Genomic DNA, 27,376 nt, shown 5'->3' on the forward strand with positions numbered 1-27,376 from the left:
TATTGTATGCAAGTGACACCACAGAAGCACCACAACTAATAAGAAGCGAGGAAGAAACAGAGGAAATTCATTATGCATCATACCCAAATATACATGGATTAACAAAAAAACTAATAAATATATTTAAACATGAAAAAGTGAAAATTGCTATTTATAATAAAAAAACTGTGGGCAATTTATATACAAAATTAAAAGATCCTATTCAAACACTATTAAAAAGCAACGTAGTCTATGAAGTAAAATGTGAAGATTGCGAAAAAATATACATAGGACATACATCTCAATGGTTGAAAAGCAGATTGGCATTACACAAATCAGATATTGCAAAACATCCGGATAGATGCGCACTAGCAACCCATGCATTCAATTTAAATCATAAAATAAATTTCGAAGAAGCAAAGGTGTTAAAAACGGAAAAAAATTACAAAAAAAGGTTGATATTGGAAATGATATAGATAAATAAACAGGAAAATATTATTAACAAAAAAACAGACACAAATAAGTTGAGTGCTATATATGGATATTTGTTAGAAAAATCGGAAGAAAACATACTTTTTCGATGGTCCAGTTGACGAGTGAAAGGAAGAAGGCAGATTACGAAAGTGTCAAAAACAAACAAAACAATATACCTATCTAGCCAGTTGACACAAAGGAGAAAAAATAAATAAATTGAATATTTTAAGTAATATATTTTGGTTGTGAAAAAAATGTTTTTATTTTGTTGACGTTTCAAATTGAAGAAAATTATTGTCGTTTTAATGTCCAAAGGATCAATGTGAATTGAATTAAGACAAATGTTTTGTAGTTTTGCAAGTTTCCTAAACATAACCTCACATTCTGTAAGTGAATTATTAACGAAGTTATTGTTAAACTGAATATGTGAAGGATTTGTATTGTATTTCAGAAGCCCTGAAGAAGAATTAAATAAATTCGAAAGCTTGGCAAGGAATAAAGAGTTTTCTTTTATTCTCCAAAATAATCGAGTCGTTTGACCCTTATCAATAGTTCACAGTTATACACTAAAGACTCTTAAAAATAAGTTTGAAGTTTATATATATATATATATATATATACGAGATGGGGAAAGTAGTCCAACAGCTGATATGCCTTCAAGAAGGACTCCTCCGATGCTTCACCCCACATCATTTGTATACTCCACAAGCGCTACTAGAAAATGATAACATCAAGATTTACTGGGACCTAACTATAGTCACTGACCGAGGAGTGGAGCACAATAGGTCTGATATGGTGGTGTGGAACAAAACCGAAACAACTGCTCTGATAATTGATTTTGCCGTGCCTCTAGACAATAACATAGCGAAAGCATATGGCGAAAAAATGACAAAATACGAAGCCCTTGCACGGCAAATGAGAGACATGTGGAAACTAAGATCTGTCAGAATAATACCACTAATCATAACCGCCAATGGACTGGTTCACCGGAAGACTGCTGCACACATCGAAGAACTGAAGCTGCCATCAAACACCTTAACGTGGATGCAAAAAGCCGTAATACTGGGAAGAGTGGGCATAATCCGGCAAATCATATATCTCTACTAACAATTCCTGTAGCACAGCTTACCCTTGGCCTACTGGCCCGGGTAAACTGGGAAATAACCCCACGAAAGTGTGAAGCAAAAAAAAAAAAATCTATCGATTCGTTTTCGAGATATAGGAACTTGAAGTTGGGAAATAACTTTTTATTCACTCAATCAATAAAAATAAGATCTAACATTGCAACTGTTTAAAGATAATTATCATTGTCAAGGAATTAAATGATTTAACTGTTTACCACCCATTTCCATACAATAGTACAAGTTCTGTTCAAAATGAGACCTCACGTTTCGTGTTTCGGGCTTTAGGCCCTCATCAGTACGGTGCAAAAGTGTTATATATATATATATATATATATATATATATATATATATATCTATATATATATATATATATATATATATATATATATATATATATATATCTATATATATATATATATATATATATATATATATATATATATATATATATATATATATATATATATATATATACAGGGTGGCCACTTTTTCAATGGGATTGTATTGGTAACTTTTAAATCATAAGAGTTAGAAGGTCGGTCAAATGGAGAAAAAGTTGCATGCATAGAAGCATTATCAAGCAGTTCAAACAAATCGAGATTATCAGGGCCGGATTTCGAGATATCATAAGAGAAGTAAATTATGTCATTTTGATTTTTCTTTTTTTCCCACTTTATTTCAAATATTATCAAAAAATGTTACAGGAACTTTTTATTCGACAGTAAATTATCCTCAATTTGACGTAATCAGATTTCGTATTCAACGTTTCGTACTCTCTGGGCCACCTTCAACCTCATTTTTTTCAATACGGACCTGCATATTTTATGACATTTTTCGAGATAACTTTTAACGCTGAATTCAACGCTATATCATACAATGTCATTCAAAGTTGATTTTCAGGTGATTTTGACCCTCATCCAAATTTAATGGTGTTTATGTAAGAAAAAACAAGTCTATTAACGATATCAATGTTCTGACCCAAATTCAATCGAACCCAGAAAAAAAATCGAGAACTGTGGCCAGTGAATGGAATTTTTCAAAAACTGCTGGTAATAAAATAGTCAAGAGACGCGAATACAATGATTTCAAATTTTAATACCAAGCCTTGCAAAAATTATATCGTAATGATCTCAAAATAAAGTTCGAATTTGTAATTTGTTTCAACGATTCAAATGACAAATACAACAATAGTGATACCTCGCGAGAAAATTGAGAATGTTTTGGAAGGTATTCAAGGAGACCAAACAAGCAAATGTATAAGAAGTATGGGTTCCAGAACCGTAAAGTGCATTTTACAAAATGGTGGACTTTTCGAACACTTACTTCATTAATTTTCATTTACTTTCGAATAATCATTTGATTTTTCTTTCATTAAATGATACTTTCGTTTAATTTATATGAATTGAAATATTCAAATGATTATTATAAAAGAAGAACCAAGAAACCAGTATACTGGTTTCTTGCTTTGATTCTAATATGTTCCATTTAGTTCAAGATGGGTAAGTTGATTTTCTTATCGAAATTTATTGCATATTGTTAATTAAACTAAATGAAGGTAATACAGATCCGAACCGAAGAAAATTGGATAAGGGTCAAAATCACCTGAAAATCTACTTTGAATGACATTGTATGATATATCGTTGAATTCAGCGTTAAAAGTTATTTCGAAAAATGTCATAAAATATGCAGGTCCGTATTGAAAAAAATGAGGTTGAGGGTGGCCCAGAGAGTACGAAACGTTGGATACGAAATATGATTACGTCAAATTGAGGATAATTTACTGTCGAATAAAATTCTCCTGTAACAATCTTTGATAATATTTGAAATAAAGTGGGAAAAAAAGAAAAATCAAAATGACATAATTTACTTTTCTTATGATATCTCGAAAACCGGCCCTGATAATCTCGATTTGTTTGAACTGCTTGATAATGCTTCTATGCATGCAACTTTTTCTCCATTTGACCGACCTCCTAACTCTTATGGTTTAAAAGTTACCAATACAATCCCATTGAAAAAGTGGCCACCCTGTATATATATATATATATATATATATATATATATATATATATATGGGGTATATATATATATATATATATATATATATATATATATATATATATGGGATAAAAAGAAAAATAGTGCCATAATCATAGACTTTGCAGTGCCTCTAGATCAAAATCTCGGAAAATCCTATAGAGAAAAAGTGGCAAAATACGAGACACTGGCAAGGCAAATTAAGATAATGTGGAATTTGCAGAGAGTGGAAATAAAACCTCTCATCATAAGCTGTAATGGGCTCGTCCATAAGAAAACCGTGCAGCATCTGCAGGAACTCCAGCTTCCCAACAATGCTATCTGTTGGATGCAGAAGGCCGTTGTACTGGGGACGGTTAACATCATCCGCCAGGTGCTTTACTCCTATTGAAGGTGACGACAGGATTTTTACCTTGGTGCTCCCACCCGGTTGATCCTATATAACCACGAAAGTGTGAAGGAGAAAAAAAAAAAAAAAAAAAAATATATATATATATATATATATATATATATATATATATATATATATTTTTTTTTTTTCACACTCTTGTGGGTTCAATTAGATTCGCCGGGTGCTAGCACCAAGGCGAGATCCTCTGAGTCCTAATGAGGATAGACCACCTGCCGAATGATGTTGACCGTCCCCAGTATTACGGCTTTCTGCATCCAACATAATGCGTTGATGGGGAGTTGAAGCTCTCGTATGTGTATATATTTATATATATATATATACTTATATACTTATATATACTTATATATTATATATATATATATATATAATATATATATATATATATATATATATATATATATATATATATATATATATATATATATATATATATATATATATATATATATATATATATATATCGTCCCTGATCAAGAATATATGGTTAAACGCTACCAGACCCGGAGTCATGTCTGACAACGTCAGTTTTGGACTGAAAAGTCGGTAGAGTATATCGATTCGGGTCTGTATAAGCGGTCAAACAAATCTATATATATATATATATATATATATATATATATATATATATATATATAGATTTGTTTGACCGCTTATACAGACCCGAATCGATATACTCTACCGACTTTTCAGTCCAAAACTGACGTTGTCAGACATGACTCCGGGTCTGGTAGCGTTTAACCATATATTCTTGATCAGGGACGTTCGGGGATGCCAGGGATAAATTTTCAGCCGGGTGTGAAAAATCGGTGAAACATCATAATATATACAGAAAACTTCAGGGTTCGGCCAGTGCGAGGGCGCTTATATCGAGAGTAACACGCTGTATATTGGTAATTGGAATTGGTATTCGTGTTTTTTGTTCTTTATTTTCTTCAGTTGTTCTCGGGTTGTAAAGTCTATGTATTCTCTCGTTTATTATAGGTGTAGTCATCTTTGTAGGGTAATTGTTCTTAATTAATCGTTCTTTTAATTCTATTATTATTTTTGGTCTCAATTCCGGTGATGTCTGTGATAAGCAATATATCGGACAGACATCACAGAGATTACACGACAGACTCAACGCTCATAAATACACGAAAAACGCAACAACGGCACTAAACAAACATAAAAAAACAAAAAAACATGAATTCGACTATGACGAAACAAAAATACTAACAATTGAACCAAAACGAAAACAGAGAGAAATATGGGAGATGATACACATACAATCGAACTTAGAAACAACAGTAAACGATAGACAAGACGTAAAACAACTTAGTCAATTCTATGTACCACTTCTTAAAAAACCAACACAACAAAAAGAAAAACACAAGACCTAAAACATGACACATATCAGGGAAGACTGACTGACATTCGTATTCCAACATTGTAATTTGACGAGAAATTGAAGGTGAGATACATTTTATTTTAATTAACTTATTTGTGATGTAAAATTATTATATATACTATTCTATATGTTTGTGTTCTTTTACAGGCTCAATTTTAATTAATTTGTATATTGTGAACAATCTAATTTTTATTATTATTACTGAAGAAGGAGAGACTCTCCGAAACGTCTAATTGAATATCTTATATGAAACAAATATCATCATTAAAAACCTGACACATCCAAATAAAGGAAACCATAGTAACTATATATATATATATATATATATATATATATATATATATATATATATATATATATATATATATATATATATATATATATTTATTCATTTTAAACTAAAAAATCATTTGAATTGAATAATGTCTCATTGTATGTATAAATTACGCCAGATCATCTTTTCTGTAATATTTTCTAGTCAATAACTTTTAGTAATGCTCATCCTTCCTTTATTTATGTAAACACCTTCATCAATGTTACAAATGATGTTTTCCGTAAATTTTGTAGAGCCCTGAGGATGGATATAGAATTTTTCCGAAACGTCGGCGAACTAACAGAGTATCATTTTTCTGTTTCTCTGATCCTACACCACCAATCTATCGTGAAGTAAAATTTTTTGATCACTCTTTCAGATCTTATGATAAATTATATTTAAAAGATAACAACAACCTATTTCGAAATAAACTATCGAATTTAAAATTCTGGCACTCGACGAGTTCATTTGATATATATGAATCCAAAAACATTATAATTCATAATAAAGGAAGTAATTCGAATACTAAAAGACCGGTGATCAATTGTGGAAAGAAATTATTCTATTAGATTTTATCTGAAGTTCTGTTGGAGAATTTGAGTTTTTACTTACTGATATATCATTTGTGGAGAAGTCTAGAAATATTAATTCCGATTCTTCACCAGCCAATAAAACGAAAACGGATTTCTCCCCAGTATCGTCATCTGAAAGAAAATATATCAGTGATTAAAAAAAAATGTCTAATATTGGTTGTATTTCATCGAAAAATGTACAGAATCATTCCAGAGAATAGTAATTCACGTGACAAGTCCGGAAAATAGGGTTTTTTTGGACGAATAGACAAAATTCCAGGACGAGCGTAAGCGAGTCCTGGAAGTCTGTGAGTCCAAAAAAACCATTTTCGGGCGTGTTGCGTACAATATGTTTTCGGCAACCATGTTAAATAACATTATCGCTGCTGCTTTCCATATTTTATTGCAATTGCGATTAAAAAACCTGCAAATTTTTGACAACTAATTTCATATGAACTGTCAGCCGTTATCTCGGTTGCTATGGATTCTATGATTCTTTTCCGTCCTAGTCCGGGAAGTACGTACTTTCCGGACTAGGCCGGAAAATGCTACTTTCTCAGAGAAAAAGCGTCCGGAAAGTGAGCACTTCCCAGACGGTTGCCGAAAAATATGATTTCTGGCGTACAAATTTTCAAAATCGAAAATGATGTCCAGAAAATCATTTCATACCAAATTTGATCCTGCAATGAAAAATGAAAATTGGATATAGAATAATATAACAAGGAATGACCACAGACTTGATTAACCCATTACAGCTCTGTGGCAACTTAAGTGACCACCGCACATTCGGCTCCATACAATGCGCATGCACGTAGTTGTACAGGTTCCCTTAGCCAGTTTTGAAAATATGATATCTCCTGCCCCATATAGCACAACAGTCAAATAAATATTGTCATACATTGAGTTTGTCTATAAGGTTTTATTCAGGGATATTGACGTATTTCATTCACCATAATGGCAGTCAATGAGCGATTGTGATTATTCTCATCGATTGATGCATTTATGTTCGTATTTTCATATCAGGATCGTTCAATATGAATATAGCAACATATTTCAAAAACACAGCAATAATTTCGTGCAGTGTTTTGTTTTTGGCATATGTGCAAACTTTGATGGCAACTAAAGTTGCCAAGGGACATCTTTTTCGGAAATATTCACATTTCTCACTAAAATATTACGACAGGTACACCCATGTGTACTGAGGTACTTCTTCACTAATAACTTGATCTTTTAGAGAACGATGAGGGTATATCACCTACTGCTTTAGCCATATGTCCTCCAGTTGAGCTTCCTGGTGCAGATACAGATAAGGACTTTGATTTGTCAGATAAAGAGTTAGTTGGAGATATTGAACACCATCCTGCCGGTTATTGCGCTCTCTGGTGGAAATGCGGGGTTTATAATCATATGATGATCTCAGCAATCAAGTCAACCAAAATAAGGGCCATATACCTAAGACTTCTTCGCAAAAGGGAGGTCAAAGTACCAAACGCAAGCTGTTGTACTTGGAAGTCGATGATCAATGAGTTATTTTCAAGTATTTCTGAACCTGAATGCGAATATCGACCAATTCGTGGTGAACCGATCAGATTCGGCTTCAAGTTGTGGGTAGCTGTGGATCCTTCTGGGTACATTCATTATGTCTTGGCCAAGGAGACGATGTAGTCATTGGAGTTGTTGAACACATGAAATTGTCAAAGGTTATACGACTCTACTTACGTTAGTCGGTTCGACTCTATTCACGTTAGTCGGTTTGTAGGAAGTACTTAGTTCCCGAGGTCCTGGTGGAACTGCTACTCTTTTCTAAATATCGCCGTTGTAAAATATGTGGCAAGCGTACTATTTGTTTATGCAAAGAGTGCAACTAAAGTTGCCACTCCAAAGCTACCCTCCTGCATGTTTGTTCATTATTTCCATGAGAAATTACAATTTTTCAAATCTTATCTATTCATCATACCAAATTTCAGACAAAAATTTCCATTGGGGAATTATGGGCTTCAATGGGTAAACCCCAAAAATAATATTTCTCCCGATTTTTTGTAAAAAATTATCATTTTTCAATGAATTGTTTATTTCATCAATTGTTGATTTCAAGATTAAATTTCAGATCATGGTCATTATATAGTTAAGATTCTATTTCATTGTATCACTGCAGTGTTCATTTTCAAATTTGAATTCTCATTATCTGATTGTTAATCCAGTTGTTGGAAGTTTTCATTTTATTGTCATTTAGTAAATATAAATTTCATTTTCAATTTTCACATCGAGTTTTCTAGATTGTTAAGTTCGTAAGTGCATGGGTAGATGTCACTGTTGGTCAACCGATTCGTTCCTCGAAATTAATTCTGCGTATTATCATTTTTTTTTGAGTTTCACTATTAGTTTTTTCAACTTGTTTTTTATAACTTCTGAAATCTGGCTTTTGATAAATTGGAAATTGAAAATCATTCATTATTCTCACAGACCTTCGTGAGTTCAGACATAGTCATAAATAGTAATTTGCAGGTAAGTAAGTAATTCATTTTTGATAGAGAAAATTTAGTTGGACTAGTTAAAGTCAGCTGTGAAGGCATTTTTTTATTTGATCGATTCAATTCGGATAACCTTCAGTTACTTTTATGGATTCTAGACAAACCTAATTCGGATAATTACTTCAACTTCAATTTATTTAGACAAACGTTGAATGGTCACACCCAAGAACCACGGAAAAAATTCATGTTAATATATGTTTTTATATATATATATATATATATATATATATATATATATATATATATATATATATATATCGAAGTCGAAGTGCCTATTTGTCAACGGTGAAAAATTCACCGTAGCTCAACTCAAAAAGCACCTTGGTTCGGATTGTTTGGCATCAACTGAAGAAAAATTGAATCCCCAGCCTGCTAGAAATTCAGAATTGACAACGAGTGCACCAAACAGTCCAGCCCCTATAGCACGGTATAAAGCAATGCTGACTGAGCACGAACACCTGGAAATAGAGGAGGACTCGAGACTTAAAAAGGAGATTGCATCGATCAATCAGGTGCTTCATAAGGCGAAAGACTGGGAGGAACTGGGTAGAACAAGGTCACAGTCACAATCTTCGGGAAGTGTCAGGAAGGAACAGAGAGTAATTAACCCCGGGAATAAGAACAAGAAAGGTGAATGAGCTGATCAGTTGAGTTTTATGTTTTTTTTTCTACTTTTCAACTTTTCTATTGACTGTTTTTGCGTTCGATTGATTGATTTTGGTTTTTTCTTTATTGCTAATTCCTTATTGTAGATTGTTTGTCAAATTTTTTTTCGTTTTAAGATGGATCAATTTTTAAGAGATTTTGAGGTGGAAGTATACCGGTCTGAATATCTGGATCAGTTGGTTGATTTAAACAGTTTTAATGTATCACAGAAGTTTAAAATAATTCATAACAATATAAGAAGTATAGAGAAAAATATCGATGAGTTTAAATTACTTCTCAGAACTTACCCCGAAGACTTTCACGTAATTGTCTTGACGGAAACGTTCACGATTTCAGATCTGAATCTTTATAAAATCAAAGGATATACTTGCTTATACAACAGTGGAGATTACAACAGAAATGACGGTGTTATCATATATGTTAGAGAAGATCTACAATTCAGTGAGAGAATAGTATCTATTGGAGGGATAAAAGTATTAGAAATAGATATGGAGTTGATGGGAAAGACAATTAAAATAACGGGAGTTTATCGTTCACCACAGTTGTGTCAGAGGATATTTAATAGGGATTTATTGGATTATATTGAAAATACGGGAAAATGGGACTACCATGTTGTTGTAGGAGATATGAACGTTAACTTATTGTCAACCGGTGAACTTGTTGAAGAATATAAGAATTTGTTCAGTTCATTCGGATATAGTTCTTATATTAATGATGTAACCAGACCTTCCATTGGTAGTTGTTTGGATCATGTCTTTCTTAGTCGCCGTAATCCCACTGAAGATAAGAATAGTGCATTCATTCTCCGTTCAGATATTACCGATCACTTTGCAATATTATTGTGCCTGGATATTGAAAAAATCCAAGAAGAAAAAACTCATAAATATAAAAGTTATGTTGATTATGGCAAATTGAAGGAAGACCTTGGAAGAATAAATTGGGGTAATATGATTGAAAATAAAAATGTAAACTCTTTTGCAGAAGCTTTTATTGATTCATTAACTTATTATACAGAAAAAAATACAACAAGCATTAGATTATCCTGTAAAAAATCAGTTAAGAAGGACTGGATTACACCAGGTCTTTTGAAGGCCATAAATATAAAAAATAGCTTATATAAAAAAACTATTAAGGACCCACTTAATGGGAGGTTGAAGATGCAGTATTCAAGGTATCGAAATGTTTTACAGAAGTTGATAAAGACCGCAAAAAAAGAATATATGAATAGCTTCGTAATAGAGAACGCTTCAAGGGCGAGATCTCTATGGTTGTATGTAGATGATCTCTGCGGAAAAACTAGGCCTGCAACAGAGATAATTTCGGTCAAAAGTTCTGATGGACAAGAAATAACATCAAAGGAAAAAATGGTGGAGGAGTTCGGAACTTATTTCAGTGAAATAGGAAAACGACTAGCGGAAAACATAGATGAAGTTCCAGAAAAGGAAGAAGGAGAACTTTATTGTGATAACACACTGTTTCTATTTCCAACATCTGAAGATGAAGTGAGAGGAATGATAAGAGAATTAAAAAATGGTGGATCTCCGGGAAATGACGGTATTAGAACTGAATTCATAAAAAATATCCAAGATGAAATAATAGAACCTATAATGTTGCTCGCAAATCTATGTTTTGAGACGGCTGAATTTCCGAACATTTTCAAGGTGGGTGTAATCAAACCATTGTTCAAGTCGGGAGATAGGACCATTTTATCCAATTATAGACCAATATGTTTAACATCTAATTTGTCTAAAATAGTGGAGAAATTGTTGAAAGTTCGTATTGTTAATTTTTTGGAGAAGAATCGAATTTTGTCTGATAATCAATACGGATTCAGGAAGGGCAAGTCTACACAGGATGCAATAAAAAAAGTAGTAGAGAGAGTTTACCAATGGTTGGATGGAAATAAGATGGGTCTATGCGTGTTCATCGACCTTGCAAAGGCCTTCGACACCGTATCGCACAAAAAGCTATTACGAAAACTCTATCTCAATGGCTTTCGGGGTAAAGCACTCAAATTAATGAAGAGCTATTTATCAAACAGAACCCAATTTGTGAAGATAGGTCAACATTCGAGTGAAGGGAAAACTTTTGAATATGGGGTACCGCAGGGGACAGTATTGGGACCAATTTTGTTCATAATATACATAAACAGCTTACTGCTAATGAAAAGAAAAGGAGAGATTATCAGTTTCGCAGACGACACTGTCATAATGTACGAAAATACTACTTGGAAGGAACTGAAACAAGTAGCAGAAGGAGATCTTTCAATGATGAAGCAATGGTTCAGAGAGAATAAATTAACGGTTAATTTGCAGAAGACAAAATACTTACCATTTGCTGCTTACCAATCAGGACTTCCACATATGGGCAATTTAAAAGTTGACAACGAAACATCAATTCCAGAAGCTGAATACATAAAATATCTAGGAATTACAATTGATCGACATCTAAAATGGGATAAACACATAGATATCTTGGTGATCAAATTAAGATGTTTACTTACCAAGTTTAGATATCTGAAAAAGTACTTGGATACAAGAAGCTTAATGATGGTATACTCAGCTTTATGTCAGTCCCAAATAGGATATGGAATAATAGGTTGGGGCGGAGCATATAGTTGTCATCTAAGGAGGGTTGAGGTGGTCCAGAAATGGTTACTTCGAATTATCTACGGAAAGCCTCTCCTGTATCCATCAGATGAATTGTTTGCTGTTTCCAGGGTCATGAATCCCCACCAATTATTTGTTCTGCAGATTTTAATTGGCATAAGCGAACAAAAAATTCAACTCCAACTAACTGAGTGTGAATATGAAACACGTAACAAAACAAACCAATACCTTACCCCAAGAGCAGGAAAACGAATAGGTCAGAGATGCTTTGCCTATCTAGCCCCCAGAATATATGCCGCTGTCCCAAAGGACCTGAAAAATATCAGAGAACTCATTAAAAAGAGGAAAAAATTGAAAAATTGGATAATTGACCAGGGCAGAAAATATTTCAATTTAATAATAAATCCCCAATAACTCACATCATTTTCGAGGATTTTTACTAAAAGAAATAAATGGATAACTTACTTACCGAAGACAACCTTCCTCCATGTAAATATGTTGACGCAACTTGCAGTAAAAAAAAAATGAGCTTGTGTTAGTGATATATTATATGTATAAAATTTCATCGGTGATCATTATACTGTGGATGATGTACTCTTAACTTTTTGTTGAATATTGTATCTTTTGTTAGGATATGTTGTTGGAATTTGATTTTGATTTGTGGAATTATTTGAATACCGGCTATTGTATTATATTTTGTTTATTTAGAAGTCACGTACAGGCTCACGCCTCTGTGATTATATGTTTATACCCTGTAGCTTACAGAATAAACCATTTTATTACTATTATTATTATTATTATTATTATTATATATATATATATATATATATATATATATATAAATACATATATATATATATATATATATATATATATATATATATATATATATATATATATATATATATATATATATATATATATATATATATCCTCCTATCATTATGGCTTCAGTGGAATTATGGCTTCAGTATATGCGAAGCCATAATGTAATTCATGTTTTCTGCTCACTAGAACTGCCGATTTGAGTCGTGTCTACGTCATTCGAAGCAGTGAGTGAGACAGAAGAGCGTTACGTGAACATATCTACTTCATGTATAAAAATGGCAGCACCATATGAAAATGAAAATTCTTTCTCCTGACGTGCTGATGGTAGGAGAATGGTAAGTTTTGTATAATTTAGTTTGAGACATTGCCACTGAGGGCGTAACAGTAGTATACATTTCGTGAATATTGTGAACCAGTCTCCATACTTTAAGGCTTCAGAATTGTGGCAACATAGCACATCTGTATCCAGAGTCTGAAAACGATTATTATTATTCAGCGGTTGAGCGCAGTAATTTTTGTATTGGCGTTTGGAAGCGCCTGGGAATGAAAGCGTCATAAATGGATGATAACATTTCAATTGGTGATGAAACTTTATTTGTATATTTTTATGAGTCATGCATCTATTATTTCATTTGAATAAAAAAAAACTGATATAAGTTTTTCTTGTGAGCTAAACTTTTCCAGCTGATGAACTAGTAACAATGTGGGTGTATCAATTCGGAAAAGTTCGTGGATATACAGTGTGATTCATGAATACCGTTTATTAAAATACAAAGATTTTATGACTGATCCTTCCAATGAAGTTCCTGGATTTGATAGCATACTTTTCAAATGTAATTCAGTTAAGAGTCCTTGTTGCGAATGCAGTGAAGCAGAGAGACAATAGAACATCTGATTAATAATTGTCCCATATCTAAATTTCAAGATAGCTTGAGGGCTATACATGAAGTTACCGAGTCGTTTTTGAATTGGGTTGTCTAGTTTAAATCGATTTAACAGATTACCATCTTATTTTTGTGTTTTTTGCTCGTTTTGCATTAACCTCAGTTAGGGATTTTTTTGTTTTATGTATTGTATTATGTTAGCTCTTGATTTCAAAAGAATATATGCAGGGTGTCTACTTTTAAAGTGGACAAATTTCGAGAGGTGATTGTACAAGTGATTTGCAATGAAAAATGTCATATAACACATGGTCAAAATATAGACGGTTAATCTTCAATTTAACATTTTTGATTTCACGAAGAATTTCAAGTTTTTTCTATGAAAGGGTCATTATCCAATTTTCCTTGTAGTTTCATCAAATTTGATCACAAATTCGGAAAAAGAAATAAATTTGCTACAAGATGAGAGAGTCTGTGTACAGAAAACACTCTTATTGCAGGCGTGGTAAGGAGAAAAATATCACGATTCTGAAGTTAACAAAATCAGACCTATTTTTCCAATGGTTTTTTCGATGAAATATTATTACTTATGCACAAACTTTCTCTTCAGTAAAAATATCTGATTTCGTGTACTTTCGAATGACATATAACATTTCGACCATGTGTTTTGTAGCGTGCTACATTTCAAATTTTATATATTCAACTGAGTCAGACAGTTGATGGAAATCTGGGCGTACGCCAATGCGTATCTTCGTGCATATGTACTCGATACTTCGAAATTATGATATCATTTTCTTTTCTAGTTTCTTCGAACGTACATATATCGATAATTATCGCTGCAAAATAGTTATAATTGTTTTTCTCTAGTTCATTCATAAAACCCTGAAAAAAGGTTTTTTTTTGGTATATTTTCTTTGCTGAATTCCTGATTGGTTCTTGATAAACGTTGAAAGTTGGATAATTACATTGACAGTTCTTCGTCTAAAGACAGCCCATCATTGTCGATTGTCAACTTACAAGTCAAATTATTTACTCTCCTTACAATTGAAGAACTGCCAGACCTAAGTTCTTATCAACTTCGGTGGAGGAAGATTGGCTCAGTATAGAGCTAGGACTTTTACCTCTTCAGGAAAGTAATTTAGGATCTTAGAAAATTTCATTCTTTTTTTATACAATTATAAATTTCGGATTCACTTGTATATATTTTCATTTTATAAATATTGTATGTAAATTTTCTGGTACCAGATATTTTAAAGATTCGGATTGTGAAATACTTATGTAATTATAAGAGGTGTTTGATCGACCTGGGTTTTTGTCCCTTCCATTTGGTAGATTCAGGGATCTGAACCACGACTCAAACAAACGACTGTTCTCGGGCATTTTGAGTTGTAACGAAGAGTTTACACATAATTTTGGCGCCCAACGTGGGGCCGTTAAGGTCTTTTTGGCCATTCGATCACTAGATCTCTCAGTTTGCCTGGTGGGGGTGACTGTTTATTTGGGGTTGATCATTATCCTCGTTCCGGATAGTTCAGGTTATTATTTTTGGGATCATCTCTCGGCAATTTTATCTGATTTTTCAGTCGGGATTTATTTTTTGTTTGTTTTTTTTTGATAAGTTTTCAATTTCTCTCTTCTACCTTATCTTATTCCTTTGAATTTTCTATCGTGGAAAATGTCTCTCAACCCAAATTATCTAAAACAAAATGAACTCGCTTATGAGATTGCGATTCGAGGTATTGAGATCCCGTCATCAGTGGATGACAAACGTAAAATTTTGAGAGGTTTACTTTCACAAGAATCCTCAGATCGTAGTTTCACTGTCTTGTCTGATCCTTTTTCCTTCAAAGAAAATGTTGAAGGCATTAAAGAGAGTTTAACAGATTTGACGGAGATTTGCGCTAAGTTCAATTCAAATTCTCCTCAAATTGATCACAAACGTATACTCACTCGTTTAACTCATGTAACTGTTAGAATTCAACGGCTATCGGTTGATAAAGATGATGAATCTGCTATCAGACAGAATCTTTATAAAGAAGTCCTTATGTTGGAGTCTGATATAGCAGAAAAGGTGTCCCCTTCTGAAGCTCATTTTCCTTCTACCTCAACACCTGTGAAGTCTGCAGGTTTGCATCATCCTCTGTCTCCTGTCAACGCTCCAACTAATTCTAAATGTATACCTGTTTATAAGTGGGGTTTGAAAAAGTTTTCGGGAAAGGAACCATTAATTCCATTCTTGGAGTTGGTTGAGTCCCTTAAGGTTTCTAGAGGTTGTACAGATTCGGACCTATTCGACTCTGCTGGGGATTTGTTTGAAAATGATGCGTGGACTTGGTGGCATAACAACCACATCAAGAATCGTTTCCTGAACTGGAACGAACTCGTTGATGCCCTGAAATCCACATTTTTGCATAGTAATTATGACTCAATGTTATTGCAGGATATCAAATCTCGTAAGCAGAATCCTCGAGAGTCAGTTGCGCTGTATATCACTTTTATGGAGGCACAATTTTATAGATTAAATAAATGTCCTTCAGAGATTGAAATGGTTAATATTATAAGGAATAATTTACTTCCTGACTATGTAAAAGCCCTTGTTTTACAGGATATTGCATCAGTATCTCAGCTGACATCTCTTTGTAGGAGAGTTGAGGATGCTCTCTGTTTAAGCGTTTCAAATCAGTTGGGAGAGCTCCAGGTGTCTGAAACTCGATCTAATGTCAGATGTTGGAACTGTGGTGAGGAAAACCATCGTTACAACGAATGTAGGAAGTTGAGAACGCGCTTCTGCTTTGGTTGCGGTCAGAGGAACGTTATCAAGTCCAACTGTCCTCGGTGTTCAAAAAACGAACAGAGGGTCCACAATCCCGCAGGTATTGGAGGCCCCTCAAGTCAAAAACCTGCTCCAAAACCGAAACAGAAATCGAATCAGAAGAAGAATTAATTTCTTCGTCACCCATAGTTATGGAGAACTCCGATTTATCTGTTCCTGAAGCGGTAAGAAAGGTTAAAAAGAACCATAGTGTCTTGAGAGAGACCAATCCCTTATTAGAACTTCGTCAGAAGGACAATCGTCCTTATCTAACAGTTCAGGTAGGAGGTGAGCTTATATCTTCCTTGGTAGATAGTGGTAGCAACGTCACAATTTTAGGTTCTTCTTCTATTCACCTTTTACGGAAGATGAATCTAGGCCTCCACTACGACGTATCGGTTAACCTTACAACGGCCGATGGAAAGCCTCAGAATACTTTGGGGTATGTCAACCTTCCCATAAGTTTGAACGAGGTGACCAAGGTACTCAGGGTACTTGTCGTACCCTCAATAACTCACGACCTCATTTTGGGTATGGATTTCATACATGATTTTAATCTGACTCTTGATTTCAGAGATTTTTCCTATGGTTCCTCTTGTTTATCTTCGGATAACTCTGTAGCTGTGGTTCGAGCTATACTCGGATCTGATTCATTGACAGAGCCTCAAAAGTACGAATTGGACTTCGTTATAGATTTATTTAAACAAATTGCGCCCTCTGATAGATTAGGTAGGACTCATTTGTATCGGCATCATATCGATACAGGAGATGCCAAGCCAGTTAGACAAAGACAGTATCCACTTTCTCCAGCAATGCAGAAAGTTTTGAATGTGGAAATTGATAAGAAGTTGGAGCTCAACATTATCAAACCTATCTCCGGGTGTAGCCCATGGTTGTCTCCACTTTGGTTGGTCCCCAAGAAGGATGGTACACACAGGGTTGTATTTGATGCTAGGAAGTTGAATTCCATCACCCTACCTGACAGTTATCCTATGCCTCCAATTGATTCTGTTCTGAGTAAGGTACGTGATGCATGTTATCTTAGCTCAATAGATTTAAAACAAGCATTTTTCCAAATTCCGTTGGATGAAGAATCCAAAATAAAAACAACTTTCGCTATTTCAGGCAGAGGCTTGTTCTGTTTCAATGTATTACCGTTTGGTTTAAATTGTGCTTGTCAAGCAATGGTGAGACTTATGGATATGGTCATTGGACCTTCTTTGGAGCCCTATGTATTCTATTATGTCGATGACATAATCGTTTGTACCCCTACTTTTGAAATGCATCTCGCTGTCCTCAGAAAACTATTTCACTGTCTAAAAGAGGCAAATTTGACAATAAACTTTGATAAATGTAAGTTTTGTAGACCCTCATTAAATTTTTTGGGATTTGTTGTAGATGAGAATGGTCTAAGAACGGATCCATCTAAAGTTCAAGATATTTTGGATTATCCCATTCCCAAAAATACCACACAAATTCGTCGGTTGATTGGTTTAATCGGTTATTATCGCAGATTTTTAAGAGATTTTGCTTCAGTGTGTAGTCCAATAACTGATTTATTAAAGGGTAGGAAGAAAGGTCAACCAGTTGTGTGGACAGATGATGCAAATAATGCTTTCCTCAAGATAAAATCATTGTTAACTTCAGCCCCTATTTTGGCGAGTCCAGATTTTTCAAGACCATTTAGTCTTGCTTGTGATGCAAGTGATAGTGGTGTTGGAGCAGTTTTGTTTCAGGAGGAAGATGGACTAGAACATCCAGTCGCCTACTTCAGTAAGGTTTTGAATAAGAGTCAACGTAACTACTCAACCACAGAGAAAGAACTACTGGCTATCGTACTGTCTATTGAGAAATTCAGACCATATATTGAAGGCACCGAGTTTACTGTCATAACGGATCACTCTTCGTTGGTGTTGCTTAATTCGATGAAAAATCCAAATCAACGAATCTCTAGATGGATTATGAGATTATCTTCTTATCGTTTCAAAATAGTTCATCGAAGTGGATCCCTCAACACTGTTGCTGATTCACTCTCTCGTATGTCGACTGACAGTATACAGGTTTCAATTTTGAATCTTTCTCAGTTGAAGGTTGATAAATGGTATAGCAATTTGCTGACAAAAGTTAGTAATAGTCCAGATCTGTATCCCGAATTTAAAATAGAAAATCGTGTCTTATATAAACATATTTTGCCTAGGTATCGCTTAGTAAATGACTCTCCCGAATGGAAAATTGTTGTGCCCACTCCTCATCGGTTGGAAATTATGAAGGAATTTCATGACGAGCCAACAGCTGGACATTTTGGTGTTTACAAGACATTACACCGTGTCTCGTCTCTATATTACTGGCCCAGGATGAAAAACTCTATTGTAAAGTATGTTAAGAGTTGCAAGGTATGTGCTTCTTGTAAACCTGGAAACCTACCTCAGGCTGGATTAATGGGCAAGTATCGGAATATTAACTTCCCATTTCAGTTCTTAAGTGCCGATTTGTTGGGACCTTATACAAGATCTAGAGCAGGTAATCAGTATGTTTTAGTTGTAACTGACTGGTTCACCAAATTTGTTTTTGTTCAGCCACTTTCTAAGGCCACTAGCAGGTCCATTGTGAAATTTATCGAGAATCAAATTTTCCTGATTTTCGGTGTTCCTCGAATTTTTGCTGTGGATAATGGTTCACAGTTTGTTTCTGCTGAATTTAAAAACCTAATGAAAAAGTATAAGGTCCAGAAAATCTTCTATAATGCTCGTTTCCATCCCCAAATCAATCCTACAGAGCGTGTGAACAAGACGATCGTCACCGCCATCAGATCATATATTGATGGTGATCATAAACTTTGGGACCAGAATATTCTGGAAATCGCTCAAGCAATTAGACTTGCTAGGAGTGAAACTTTGAAATATAGTCCCTCATTTTTAGTTTTTCTAAGGAATGTAGCTACAGATGGATCATTTTATGGTCTTATTTCTGATAATGCCAATAACGCCGTCACTGTAGGAAATAAAGTTTTGGATTCCGATATTGTTCAACAACTGCCTGAACTTTATGAAGACATTCGAAAACGTTTGAAGCATTCTTACGAGATCAACGCTCGTAGATACAACCTCAGAAGACGAGATTTACGGCTGAAGGTTGGAGATAGAGTGTGGAAGCGGAATTTTGTGCTTTCTGATGCTTCTAAGAATTTCACCGCCAAGCTTGCTCCAAGGTTTGTCCCATGTATTGTGAATAAGGCGATTTCTTCGCTTGTCTACAATCTCGTTGATTTGTCTGGTAGAGACCTCGGAAATTTCCATATCAAGGACATTAAGCCCGATTTAAGTAGAGAAGATGATCCTACTGATTTCTCAGATGTTCAATCCGAATGACCTGAATGTTTTGTGTTTTGTTAGTATTAGGTATTGGTTTGTATCGCCTGGAATAACAAATGCCGTTTTTCATTCCTCCTTTCCTCTTATCCTTTCCTTTTCAGTATTCGATTGAATTGATTGAATTGAGACAAATATTATAAATTGAAGCATTTAAGGCACTTATCTTTATTTCTATCTCTCATTTATCTTTATCTCTTATTTATCTCTCTTTGTACTACGAGCAATTATCTTCTTGTAATGGAAAGTAGTCTTGGCCATTGCAATTATCTTTATCTTTTCTGCTCTAGTATAATTACTTTTCAGCCTTTATTATATGCTTCTACCTCTGTTCGAATCAACGTGCAGTTATACAGTATCTAATGTGCATTGCATAAATCTTTGGTGTAACTGTTTTGTTGTTTTGAAGTAACTAAGTCTTTTGTGTCTTTTCAGATGCAGTTCTATGTCTCTATGAAGTCAATTTCCTTGATATACCTTGTGATCCCTGGATCACTGGCGCCCATCATTTTCTCGTTCAGTTAACTTTGTGGATAAAAAAAAAAGCTCATTGTGAGCAAAGACCTTTTTTTTGGGGGGAATGAGGAGTGTGTAGCGTGCTACATTTCAAATTTTAAATATTCAACTGAGTCAGACAGTTGATGGAAATCTGGGCGTACGCCAATGCGTATCTTCGTGCATATGTACTCGATACTTCGAAATTATGATATCATTTTCTTTTCTAGTTTCTTCGAACGTACATATATCGATAATTATCGCTGCAAAATAGTTATAATTGTTTTTCTCTAGTTCATTCATAAAACCCTGAAAAAAGGGTTTTTTTTTTGGTATATTTTCTTTGCTGAATTCCTGATTGGTTCTTGATAAACGTTGAAAGTTGGATAATTACATTGAGAGTTCTTCGTCTAAAGACAGCCCATCATTGTCGATTGTCAACTTACAAGTCAAATTATTTACTCTCCTTACAATTGAAGAACTGCCAGACCTAAGTTCTTATCAACTTCGGTGGAGGAAGATTGGCTCAGTATAGAGCTAGGACTTTTACCTCTTCAGGAAAGTAATTTGGGATCTTAGAAAATTTCATTCTTTTTTTATACAATTATAAATTTCGGATTCACTTGTATATCCTTATGCAGAAATAGTTTCTAACTCAGCACTTCAGCAGTTGGTGGAGAACCCCACCAGATATCGCCTCGGACAAAATCCATCCACATTAGATTTATTTTTCACATCAGACCCAGACACTGTATCAGAGATCAAATATTTAGCACCATTCGGGAAATCTGACCATTTAACTTTGGCCACTGAAATCCAGTTACAGGCTCCCACTTCCCAAAATAATCAATTCAAAACCATAAGGAAAGTGAACTATGACGGCATTGCTGCGGAACTGTCATCGAAGAACTGGAGCTTGATCCTTGCAGACGATCAGATGAATGCTATATGGTCTACCTTTCTCTCAATTGTTGAGACTGCTATTGCATCCAATACGTATACAAAACAGGTTAAATTTAATCCTTTGAGACCCTGGATTGATGATCGTATTTTGGCACTGGTGAGAAGAAAGAAATCTCTCTGGCAGAGATTCTTGAGAACCAGAGCTGATTCGGACTACATAAATCATCGTAACCTTTCCAACTTCGTCAGTAAGGAAATCAGGTCATCCAAGGCAGCATTTGAGAATAATTTGGTCTCGTCCAGGAACCCTAAACGGATGTTTAAATACGTAAGATCCTTCCTCAATTCTAAGGTTGGGGCACCGATTGTTAGAAGGCTTGATGGTAACATGTGTGGGAATCCTGTGGAGTCGGCGGATGTACTCGCTGATGTCTTCTCTTCAGCTTTCACCTCAGAGCCACCTGGACCAATCCCGACTTGTCAAACAGAACGGTCTATTCCTGGGATGTCACATGTTTGGATTGATGAAGAAACCGTTGAGAAATACCTCTTGGAACTAAAAGTTGATACCTCTCCCGGACGTGATGGTATTACCTCACGTTTACTTAAATATTGTGCTAAGGCTATGGCGGTGCCTTTATCCACCATATTCTCCAAGTCATTCCGAGACTCTTGTCTTCCATGTGACTGGCTGTCTGCCACGGTTACGCCAATTTTCAAGAAGGGTGATAAGCTCTCACCACTGAACTATCGTCCAATAAGTCTAGTCTCATCAGTCGCCAAAGTTCTAGAACGCATAATCTGTGACCAACTTATCAAATTTGCTATGGAGCACTCTATCATACCGCGGGAGCAACACGGCTTTATTCCCGGCCGCTCCACTCTTACTAATCTTCTAACAGGTCTGTCTGCTTGGACTGAGTCGTACGACCGCGGCATTCCGGTGGACGTTTTGTATCTTGACTTTTCTAAAGCCTTTGACCGGGTTCCACACAGGCGTCTCATTTCGAAGTTGGATCATCTCGGCGTTCGTGGAAATCTCCTGAGCTGGATTTCAGCTTTTTTGTCCAACAGAACATTTCGTGTGAAAGTGGGTGATGCTTTATCTTCATCCAACAGAACAGTTGGGTCAGGCGTGCCGCAGGGATCGGTTCTTGGGCCCATTCTCTTTCTCCTGTACACATCCGATCTGCCATGTATTTTAAAATCCCCTTGCCTCCTCTTCGCGGATGACACGGAGTTGTACAACAACCCTCTTTCATCGTATAGCACTCTTCAGGAGGATTTGGACCGGTTGGTTCAGTGGTGTTCTGATTGGTTGTTGCCTTTGAATGTTGATAAGTGCTCAGTTCTACACATTGGCAAAACAAACCCATCTTTTCACTACCGTCTTGATGGTAAAACCCTTCCTTCTGTTTTGCAACAGTGTGACCTTGGCGTGACTGTCACGACCGACCTTTCGTGGTCCAAACATATTGCGCATATTACTAGCAAGGCAAAGCAGACTGCTTTCATTCTTTCAAAATCCTTCAACGGCTGTAACAATGCTACGCTTAGCAAACTGATAAAATATTATGTGCGACCTATTCTGGAATATGCAGGACCAGCGTGGTGGCCTTCATCTCGAGCAGACGCAGCTCTTCTGGAGTCGGTTCAACGGTGGGTAACTCGATTTCCTTATGGACCCATTAGACCATCTTATGAGGAAAGACTGCAACTCTTCAGTTTGCCAAACTTTGAAGACAGGAGAACAAGAGGCGATATCATTTTTACCTTCAAAGCCCTTCGCAATCATTTTGGCGACGATATCCGTCGCTTGTTTTCCAGAAACCACAATCACCTTAGGGGCCATTCACTTAAGCTTAGGAGAGAACAGTTCCGCACGCCTCAGAGACAGCAGTTCCTCACAAATAGGGTGTTCCACTTATGGAACAGTCTACCGAGGGATCTTGTAAATGCAACCTCCACCAACGCCTTCAAGAATGGATATGATCGATGGATTACCCAACCTCGAGAATAATACGTCCAAATTTTTTTGTCATTGTAAACCATTATTTTTGTTTTGAGTTATATTTAGTTTCCGAATGTTATTTTTTTAAGTTTGAGTTTATAGGTATTTGTACCTCTACTCTTATTGTAACAATAATAATAATAATTATAATAATATATTTTCATTTTATAAATATTGTATGTAAATTTTTCTGGTACCAGATATTTTAAAGATTCGGATTGTGAAATACTTATGTAATTATAAGAGGTGTTTGATCGACCTGGGTTTTTGTCCCTTCCATTTGGTAGATTCAGGGATCTGAACCACGACTCAAACAAACGACTGTTCTCGGGCATTTTGAGTTGTAACGAAGAGTTTACAGTTTGAGGACATTTTTTTTGCAAATCACTTCTATAATCACCTCTCGAAGTTTATCCACTTCAAAAGTAGACATATCAAAAATTTCAGTGGAAGACTAGGGAAACACTTGTATTGTATAGATGAGCTCTGCTAGGAAAGATGAATTCCGGGAATGAAATTTCAGACTAGTTCTAATTTGATTTTCATCGGAAATGATACCCACTTTTGATTTTGAGTACTTGTTTCTAGTGGAAACGCTAGCTTTCTTTCTGCCAAATGTCTGTATTTTTTGACAATCAAGAGTCAATGCATGTTCTGGAATTTGATTGAATTTTTATAAAACATATACTTAACTAATAGCATGTAATAATAATAAAAAATAGTAGGATATCAAAAAATTAGTACTTAAATTTAAAATGAATAAAATTTTGTTCAAATGACACAATTGCATTCATTCATTTAATAACCTCGTCTCACCACTATTTTCTCAATTGTTAATATGTCTGTAGGATAAATTTTAAATTTATAACCCTTAATTACCTTTTGGTTGCTGAAAAATAGGCAAATTCAATGAAAGCCTCTAAGCACTTGAAACAAACAAAAATTTATTCAGAAAACAAAAGAACATCACTAATGGCATAAAGTTTCTGGAAACACATGAGATTAAATAAGAGTATTGAATGAAATGTTAACAGGAATTTGGATCAGTTTTTATTTTGATTTCTTAATATTTGCCAACGTTTCGAATCTTTTGTGATTCTTCCTCAAGGCTCGTATTTACTTCAATAAAAATATCGTCATATATTGACTTTCCAAGAGAAATGAAAGAAAGAATTTTAATGTATATGACGATATTTTGATTGAAATAAATACGAGCCTTGAGGAAGAATCACAAAAGATTCGAAACGTTGGCAAATAATGAGAAATCAAAATAAAAACTGGTCCAAACTCCTGTTAACATTTCATTCAATACTCTTATTTAATCTCATGTGTTTCCAGAAACTTTATGCCATTAGTGATGTTCTTTTGTTTTCTGAATAAATTTTTGTTTGTTTCAAGTGCTTAGAGGCTTTCATTGAATTTGCCTATTTTTCAGCAACCAAAAGGTAATTAAGGGTTATAAATTTAAAATTTATCCTACAGACATATTAACAATTGAGAAAATAGTGGTGAGACGAGGTTATTAAATGAATGAATGCAATTGTGTCATTTGAACAAAATTTTATTCATTTTAAATTTAAGTACTAATTTTTTGATATCCTACTAGTTTTTATTATTATTACATGCTATTAGTTAAGTATATGTTTTATAAAAATTCAATCAAATTCCAGAACATGAATTGACTCTTGATTGTCAAAAAATACAGACATTTGGCAGAAAGAAAGCTAGCGTTTCCACTAGAAACAAGTACTCAAAATCAAAAGTGGGTATCATTTCCGATGAAAATCAAATTAGAACTAGTCTGAAATTTCATTCCCGGAATTCATCTTTCCTAGCAGAGCTCATCTATACAATACAAGTGTTTCCCTAGTCTTCCACTGAAATTTTTGATATGTCTACTTTTGAAGTGGATAAACTTCGAGAGGTGATTATAGAAGTGATTTGCAAAAAAAATGTCCTGAAACTGTAAACTCTTCGTTACAACTCAAAATGCCCGAGAAGAGTCGTTTGTTTGAGTCGTGGTTCAGATCCCTGAATCTACCAAATGGAAGGGACAAAAACCCAGGTCGATCAAACACCTCTTATAATTACATAAGTAGTTCACAATCCGAATCTTTAAAATATCTGGTACCAGAAAAATTTACATACAATATTTATAAAATGAAAATATATTATTATTATTATTATTATTGTTACAATAAGAGTAGAGGTACAAATACCTATAAACTCAAACTTAAAAAAATAACATTCGGAAACTAAATATAACTCAAAACAAAAATTATGGTTTACAATGACAAAAAAATTTGGACGTATTATTCTCGAGGTTGGGTAATCCATCGGTCATATCCATTCTTGAAGGCGTTGGTGGAGGTTGCATCTACAAGATCCCTCGGTAGACTGTTCCATGAGTGGAACACCCTATTTGTGAGGAACTGCTGTCTCTGAGGCGTGCGGAACTGTTCTCTCCTAAGCTTAAGTGAATGGCCCCTAAGGTGATTGTGGTTTCTGGAAAACAAGCGACGGATATCGTCGCCAAAATGATTGCGAAGGGCTTTGAAGGTAAAAATGATATCGCCTCTTGTTCTCCTGTCTTCAAAGTTTGGCAAACTGAAGAGTTGCAGTCTTTCCTCATAAGATGTTCTAATGGGTCCATAAGGAAATCGAGTTACCCACCGTTGAACCGACTCCAGAAGAGCTGCGTCTGCTCGAGATGAAGGCCACCACGCTGGTCCTGCATATTCCAGAATAGGTCGCACATAATATTTTATCAGTTTGCTAAGCGTAGCATTGTTACAGCCGTTAAAGGATTTTGAAAGAATGAAAGCAGTCTGCTTTGCCTTGCTAGTAATATGCGCAATATGTTTGGACCACGAAAGGTCGGTCGTGACAGTCACGCCAAGGTCACACTGTTGCAAAACAGAAGGAAGGGTTTTACCATCAAGACGGTAGTGAAAAGATGGGTTTGTTTTGCCAATGTGTAGAACTGAGCACTTATCAACATTCAAAGGCAACAACCAATCAGAACACCACTGAACCAACCGGTCCAAATCCTCCTGAAGAGTGCTATACGATGAAAGAGGGTTGTTGTACAACTTCGTGTCATCCGCGAAGAGGAGGCAAGGGGATTTTAAAATACATGGCAGATCGGATGTGTACAGGAGAAAGAGAATGGGCCCAAGAACCGATCCCTGCGGCACGCCTGACCCAACTGTTCTGTTGGATGAAGATAAAGCATCACCCACTTTCACACGAAATGTTCTGTTGGACAAAAAAGCTGAAATCCAGCTCAGGAGATTTCCACGAACGCCGAGATGATCCAACTTCGAAATGAGACGCCTGTGTGGAACCCGGTCAAAGGCTTTAGAAAAGTCAAGATACAAAACGTCCACCGGAATGCCGCGGTCGTACGACTCAGTCCAAGCAGACAGACCTGTTAGAAGATTAGTAAGAGTGGAGCGGCCGGGAATAAAGCCGTGTTGCTCCCGCGGTATGATAGAGTGCTCCATAGCAAATTTGATAAGTTGGTCACAGATTATGCGTTCTAGAACTTTGGCGACTGATGAGACTAGACTTATTGGACGATAGTTCAGTGGTGAGAGCTTATCACCCTTCTTGAAAATTGGCGTAACCGTGGCAGACAGCCAGTCACATGGAAGACAAGAGTCTCGGAATGACTTGGAGAATATGGTGGATAAAGGCACCGCCATAGCCTTAGCACAATATTTAAGTAAACGTGAGGTAATACCATCACGTCCGGGAGAGGTATCAACTTTTAGTTCCAAGAGGTATTTCTCAACGGTTTCTTCATCAATCCAAACATGTGACATCCCAGGAATAGACCGTTCTGTTTGACAAGTCGGGATTGGTCCAGGTGGCTCTGAGGTGAAAGCTGAAGAGAAGACATCAGCGAGTACATCCGCCGACTCCACAGGATTCCCACACATGTTACCATCAAGCCTTCTAACAATCGGTGCCCC

The 27,376-nt window shown here is 35.3% G+C and overlaps 2 protein-coding genes across 4 annotated transcripts in view; one reads left to right on the top strand and one right to left on the bottom strand.

Annotated features, from left to right (window-relative positions):
- The window catches only part of LOC123673051, a 928,323-nt gene that overhangs the window by 225,480 nt on the left and 675,467 nt on the right, over positions 1–27,376 (bottom strand). For all 3 annotated transcript variants that reach the window (XM_045607480.1, XM_045607471.1, XM_045607464.1), the window contains one exon: positions 6,336–6,427. In XM_045607480.1, the coding sequence (XP_045463436.1) occupies positions 6,336–6,427 (92 nt within the window). The remainder of the gene's footprint in view (positions 1–6,335; positions 6,428–27,376) is intronic.
- LOC123673201 lies at positions 15,790–17,480 on the top strand. Its single transcript, XM_045607660.1, has 2 exons — positions 15,790–17,104; positions 17,197–17,480. Exons 1-2 carry the CDS (start codon positions 16,775–16,777, stop codon positions 17,233–17,235), a joined length of 369 nt encoding a protein of 122 aa, XP_045463616.1. The 5' UTR covers positions 15,790–16,774; the 3' UTR covers positions 17,236–17,480.

This window comes from Harmonia axyridis, chromosome 1 (genome assembly GCF_914767665.1).
Source record: "Harmonia axyridis chromosome 1, icHarAxyr1.1, whole genome shotgun sequence".
Taxonomy (NCBI): Eukaryota; Metazoa; Arthropoda; class Insecta; order Coleoptera; family Coccinellidae; genus Harmonia; species Harmonia axyridis.

Coding starts and splice junctions, on each gene's coding strand:
- LOC123673201 (XM_045607660.1), top strand. CDS start 16,775: ATGGAGAACTCCGATTTATCTGTTCCTGAAGCGGTAAGAAAGGTTAAA. Junction 17,105..17,196: donor GTTTGAACGAGGTGACCAAG/GTACTCAGGGTA, acceptor TCTTGATTTCAG/AGATTTTTCCTATGGTTCCT.